At 35.8% G+C, this 6665-nt stretch overlaps 1 protein-coding gene across 1 annotated transcript; it reads left to right on the forward strand.

The window, feature by feature from the left end:
- The first annotated feature begins 404 nt into the window (after nt 1-404).
- Nucleotides 405-1037, forward strand: LOC112024786 (uncharacterized). Its single transcript, XM_024057422.1, has 2 exons — nt 405-546; nt 631-1037. The coding sequence occupies exons 1-2, from the start codon at nt 405-407 to the stop codon at nt 1035-1037; spliced, it is 549 nt and encodes a 182-aa protein (XP_023913190.1).
- The last annotated feature ends 5628 nt before the right edge of the window (nt 1038-6665 follow it).

Raw genomic sequence — 6665 nt, forward strand, 5'->3', positions numbered from 1 at the left:
TTGATGATTTTTGGCATCATCAGTTGGTGCCGTCTGTGGGGAATCGAGAAAACAATAGCAGCCATATTACCACTTCCCAAACAAAGAGTTGTGTGGTACTCACCCACTTGATGGCAACCAACAACAATAATGGAGATGAACCATGCATTACTGCCCTCGAAAGACAGGTACAGACTCTTGCTGCGGCTGCAGAATGCCTTACTAAGCAAAACCATGACTTGGAGGAACAATTGCACCGAAGGAATGCAGGACCCAACAATTGTGGGGAAGAGTAAGAGGGTACTAGCGTCGAAAGAAGGGACTAAGAAAGACCAGAAGACAACAATGCCCTGAGCAGACAATAGCGACAAGTCACCAGCTGTCCATCCGTCACAGATACGGTACCGCCTTACATAGTTACAGAGATGCAGATAATGAGGGAACGGATGGATTTTATGATGAATGCCCTTAGGGGATGGGTGTCAAATGACCTCAACGAGTTGGTCCACCGGACAGACTCACCTTTTATAGCACTCGTCACTTCGTTCCCCCTTGTGCCAAAGTTCTGTATGCCGTAGATAGAAGCCTGCGACAAGTCTAAGGATCCCTTGAATCACCTAGAGTCATTCAAAACCCATATGCACTTATAAGGTGTGGCGGAAGAGGTTATGTGCCAAGCCTTCCCAACTACGCTGAAGGGTCCCACAAGGTTATGGTTTAGCAGATTGACGCATAACTCCATCGGTACATTGAAGGAGTTAAGCGCGCAGTTTGCCTTGCACTTTATCGGGGGGCACAGGTATAAGAAGTCCACTGCATGCCTGATGAGCATCAAGCAACGAGAGGATGAGACACTAAGGTCTTACATAACTCGCTTCAACAAGGAAGCCTTCTCGATAGACGAAGCTAATGACAAGATAATTGTTGATGTGTTCACCAATGGATTACGAAAGGGGAAGTTTTTGTTCTCTTTATACAAAAACGACCTGAAGATCATGTCAGATGTGCTTTATCAAGCCACTGAGTACATGAACGTAGAAGACGCGCTACTAGCCTGAAAGGAGAAACTCAAGAAGAAGGAAAGGCAAGAAGATGCACAATAGGACAGGGGACGGAAGATGGTAAGATCTAGAGATTAACGAGAGGATAGGCGCTCCAAACCCCCCATTCGAAGGTTCTCAAACTTCATCTCACTGACTACCCCGATCGATCAGGTCTTGATGCAAATCAAGGACGACAGGGCCTTGACGTGGCTTGGCAAGTTGAAGGGAGATCCTAGTAAGAGGTCTAGAGATAAGTATTGTCATTTTCTTTAGGATCATGGTCACGACATGTCTGAATTCTATGACTTGAAGCAACAGATTGAAACCCTAATCAGACAAGGAAAGCTACAACGATTCGTCAGCAAGGAAAGAGTAGACCCACCACAGGAGTAGGCTATAAGAAAGGATAACAAGTGCCCTAAGCCGCTCCTAGGAGACATTAGGATGATTATAGGGGGCACCACAGTTTCTGGTTCATTTAGAAAGGCACGTAAGACTTACCTAAGAATGGTTCCAAAGATGGCACGAGTCGACAACCCTATAATTGGGTTCTCGAAGGAAGATGCTCGACGTCTCCACCACCTACACGAAAATGCACTTGTTGTTAGCATACGGGTAGGGGATTATAACACTCACCAGGTCCTAGTTAATAAAGGAAGCTCTATTGATATCCTCTATTACCCGGGGTTCCAGCAGATGAGGATCGAGGGAGAACGGCTGGTATTGACTAATACACCACTTGTTGGGTTCGGAGGAACAAGAGTATACCCTCTAGGTGTGGTCACATTGCCCGTTATGGTTGGTGATTACCTTTAACAAATTACTAAGGATGTTACATTCCTTGTCATTGACTATTCGTCTGCTTACAACGCTATACTGAGCCGTCTTACCCTCAATTTGAGAAAGGCCGTAGCTTCGACCTATCACCTGATGATCAAGTTCCCCACCAAGTACGGAGTAGGAGAGGTACATGGAGACTAAGTGGTAGCACGTGAGTGCTACATAGCTGTTTTTTTTTTTTTTAATCCCTTTAAAACACAACCAGATTAACCTAGTTAATAAGCCAAGTTATTACTTAGTCTAAATTCCAGATCTAGGTTATCACAATCAAAACAATCATATCATGTATAGCAGCAAAAAAGTAAATAACACAAAGATATGATCACTCAGAAAAACCAAACCAGTAAAAAATCTGAGGAGGATTTAATCTAGCTATCCTCAAGGTAAACTTGAATCCACTATGAAAGAATCGAAGTTTTACAATAAGACTTAGACCACTAATATCTTATTGCTACCCACCAATAGAAACTTACTGACACGACCACGTGCAAGCTCCGAGATCATGAATTCCTTCTTTCTTGGATTCTCCAGCAAGTACAAGCACACCCGTTTGTGTATCTTTAAGCTTTTATGGCAGTAACTGAATGATCATTAAGTTCTTAATAAATTTCCTCTTGATAATCCTAAGTTTATGTGAAGGAAAATTCCTCACAGATCTCACAAGAGATTCACATAAACAGTAATATGAGCAACCTCTAAAATGTGGCTAGGGTTTGCCTTATATAACTAGGGCAAAAACATAAAACCCTAAACGTTTTAGGAGTTAGGGCTGAGTTGAAAATTCTACAGAAAAAACGCATCTGCCCGATTTTCGATTGATCGAGCCTAAGCTTCAATCAATTGAGCCAGGTCGAGATGCACATTAAATTCTGTATCAGCTCGATTCTAACTTTATATAAACAACACAATTTTGAGCAAGTCTAAACAAGACTAAACAACCTGTTTTGATTATGGTTTGCTAACAATACACATTAGAGTTCTAAATACATTAAATCCTAAGTTTTTAGAACCTAACAAACTTCCCTTTTGGTAATCCGTGACAAAACACAAACTAAAAGCTCAAAGTTTACAAAGAAAAGCCCTTTACAAAAAAAAAAAAAAAATGCTCATTATAACAAATCCAATCCTAACTACTATCCATTAGTTGCAAATGTAGATAGCAGCTCAATTGAATCAACCTGTATTTCCTGAAATACTCAACAAACGTATAAACGCATGTATGGCAGAAAAATAGTAAATCAACAAATATGCAAATTAACTCTCCCCCTAAGTTAGATACATCAAAAACAAAAACAATGTTAACTCCCCATAACATAACATTCTTGTATTTTCCACACATATTCCCACATTTTATCTAAATCTCTCCCTTTTTGTCACGTATTGACAAAGATAACTCAAACAAAGAGTAACAACGCAACAGAGAATAAGAGGAAATAGAGAATTAAGGGAACACAAAACAATTTAGCTCTATAGAGAATAGAGACAACTCTCCCTATGAATAACACAAGTTAAAAACAAGCTTCTCCCCCCTATAAAAATAGGAAAAACAAAACAAGTTTTGGGGAAAAATTAGGAGGGGGGGAACACACAAACCTAACTTGAAAAAAAAAAATTAAGTTGAGGATGCACATGAAGAAAAATATTCTCTCTTTCAATAAATGCAAACTTGACACTATGTGACCCATAGACAGTTGCATGAGTAGAGAAAATATTTGCACTTTGATTATCCATCATATCTCTTAAGAAAAAATATTTTATGCAGGTCACACATAAAAATAGCATATACTAAAAAGTACATAACTCAAAAATTAATCAATCAATTTTTAAATCAAGTTAAGTACCAAATTTAGCAAAGTGTATGCATGTTATGTGTGAAAACAATAAGAGATATGATTGCAAAATTCCAAGATGGATATAGAAAACAATGCAATGCATGTAAATCCTAAATATACATGATGCATGAAAAAATATGTCATGATGCATGCTCTAATGCAGTGAAACTAAGTTCAATATAAGTTCAAATTCACAAAATTGGCTTGAGCATAGAGTTTCTAACAAAAATCCCAAAATTTGAAAAACCACTTGTTTGTTTTTATAAAAAATTGGCCAATTGATCATCACACAAGTTAGAGGACAAATGATAATGATCAATTACATCAAATCAACAAGCCAATTTCATCAATTAAACTCAATTTGAACAAAATCCCCAATTCGGGTACATTCAAGCTCTACAATTTCCAATTTCTCAAACTTTAAACACATTTTGCATTAAGATTAAGGAACTTTTAATTTTGGATGGCTATAACAAGAATACACATAATAAAATGTACCAAGTTTAGCAAAGAGTAACTTGTGTAGTGTGTACAACTAGTAAAAGCTTGAGATACATGTGAGGTGATATGTGAATAGAAATCAAATGCAAAGTCAACAAAATTCATCACATAGAATTTGAAAGAGACTATTACCTAAAGAGTTGTCATATAACTCTCACATCTTCTAGAATAAAAGTTTGCAATCATGTAAGTTTCTTGATTTGCCTCATAATGTACATACCAATTTTATTTAATTAGAAACTTATTAAAATAGCTAGGATAATGTATACACCAATTTTAGCATTTAAACCGAGGCTACACCTTATGTTCTTTTTGTGCATGTGCTACACTTTCTCGAGCACAAAATCTTACAATATGCACTAAGGTGTTCATGATTGGCTAGTAAATAGTGGTGAGATGGTTACTTATACATTTCTCAAAAAGTTCAAGTCCGACAGTCAAAGACATGTAACTTCAAGATCAAGACAAAGTGATCAAAAACTATAAACATCTTCTCACACAATATGCACTACAAAGCTCAAACTAGTAAAGTGCAATAAAATAAACTCATCCAAGCTAAACAAGGTACATAAATATGTTATGTAAAGATAAGGTGGCCAACCTTGATTTCAAATCCATGATATGTAATACAAAACACAAAAATCTTTTTTGTTTTAAAAAAATTTATGACCAAGAACAATAAACACACATTATGCTAAATGAACAATGCAAATGCAATGCATGACAGTGCTTAACTAAGCTATGGAGGGTGCACAAATAAGAAATATCAATTTCTTAATTAACCCTTGAGTACATGTACAAACTAGTACATACTCACACAAAAACAAAAATAGCTTAGCACTTATATAACACATACTATTCAAATTTCTCCACAATGTCAAGCATGTTCTAAATCAAGAGAGAGATATCATAATTTATGTAATCCTCAAAACAAATAAAACAAGACACAAAATAAAATATTTTTGTCTTTTTGAAAAAAAAAAATTCAAAAACAACCAAAAACAGAAACACAACTTGTCCACAAATAATTGAAAGAATTAAATCAGAGACAAGTTAGTAACACTCACCTTAGAGAATCTTTTCTCACCCATATATCACAAGTCTTTAGCTTTATAGGTGAAAATTCATGAGAAGCAGAATGTATTTCAGGGTTTACACCAATCTTCTGAGAAAGACTAAAATCCTGCAAATTCCTTTCACAAGCCAACAAGCTTAAATTTTTCAAAAGCATATGAAACAATTTATATGGACTTATGGCAGGAGAAATATCATTACATATCCTAGATTGAAATACAGAATGTTTAAATTTCAATTTATGACTATTAAGACGAATGTGACCAGAGACACCACAAAAGTGACAAACATGAACAAATTTAGGAATATCAGTATTCCTAACAACAAATCTAGTCTCAGATTTTGGTTTTTGTCTCAACAAAGAACAATTTGGTCTAATATGACCAACAACACCACAACAGTGACAAGTAGACATAAAAACAGATTTATTATGCTCTCTAATAGTAGGTTTAGATTTAAGTTTAGAAACATCAGCGTCTACATCAGAAATCTTACCTTTATCTAACCTAGCAAAATAAGCATTTTCTTTATTATTCCTCTTGAAAGGAGGGATATAAACTTTCTCAGTTTTAGGCTTAAGAGAAACAGAAACACTTTTGTTATCAATAGCAGGCTTGGTACTAGTCAAATTTTCAATTTTAGTTTTAGATTCAACTAACTCTTGTTCCAAGCTTTTCATCTTCTCATCTTGAGAGGAAATTTGATTTTTCAAAAATTCATTCTTTTTATTAGATTCATCTGATCTAACAACCAATGCCTCTTTTTCAAGATTAGCTAATTTTAACTTTTCCTTGAATATCTTAGAAACTTTCATAGATTTTAATAATTCCTTACAGAGAGTTTCACAAGCATCAATAAGATCAACAGAAACAATAGCATCTTATTTATTCAAATTATCACAAACATGAGCAGAAAGACACTTCAAATTTTCCATGACAGCAGGGGTTAGGGATCAGCTCTTAGATCAAAAAATCTAAAACAAAAGAGCTACCCGCTCTGATATCACTTGTTTGTTTTTTAAACCCCTTAAAACACAATTGGATTAACCTAGTTAATAAGCTAAGTTATTACTTAGTCCAAATTCCAGATCTAGGTTATCACAATCAAAACAATCATATCATGTATAGTAGCAGAAAAGTAAATAACACATAGATTTGATCACCTAGGAAAATCAAACCGGTAAAAAACCTGGGGAGGATTTAACCTAGCTATCCTCAAAGTAAACTTGAATCTCCTATGAAAGAATTGAAGTTTTATAACAAGTCTTAGACCACTAACATCTTATTGCTACCCACCAGTAGAAACTTACTAACACGATCACATGCAAGTTTCGAGACCACGAACTCCTTCTTTTTTGGATTCTCCAGCAAGTACAAGCACACCTGCTTGTGTATCT

This window comes from Quercus suber, unplaced genomic scaffold (genome assembly GCF_002906115.3).
Source record: "Quercus suber isolate HL8 unplaced genomic scaffold, Cork oak 2.0 scaffold_787, whole genome shotgun sequence".
NCBI lineage: Eukaryota > Viridiplantae > Streptophyta > Magnoliopsida > Fagales > Fagaceae > Quercus > Quercus suber.

What these genes read in the sequence shown, in the direction of transcription:
- LOC112024786 (XM_024057422.1), top strand. Translation starts at nt 405, where the DNA reads ATGCAGATAATGAGGGAACGGATGGATTTTATGATGAATGCCCTTAGG. An exon ending in CCCCCTTGTGCCAAAGTTCT is followed by an intron (nt 547 to 630) that starts GTATGCCGTAGA and finishes TGCACTTATAAG; the next exon opens with GTGTGGCGGAAGAGGTTATG.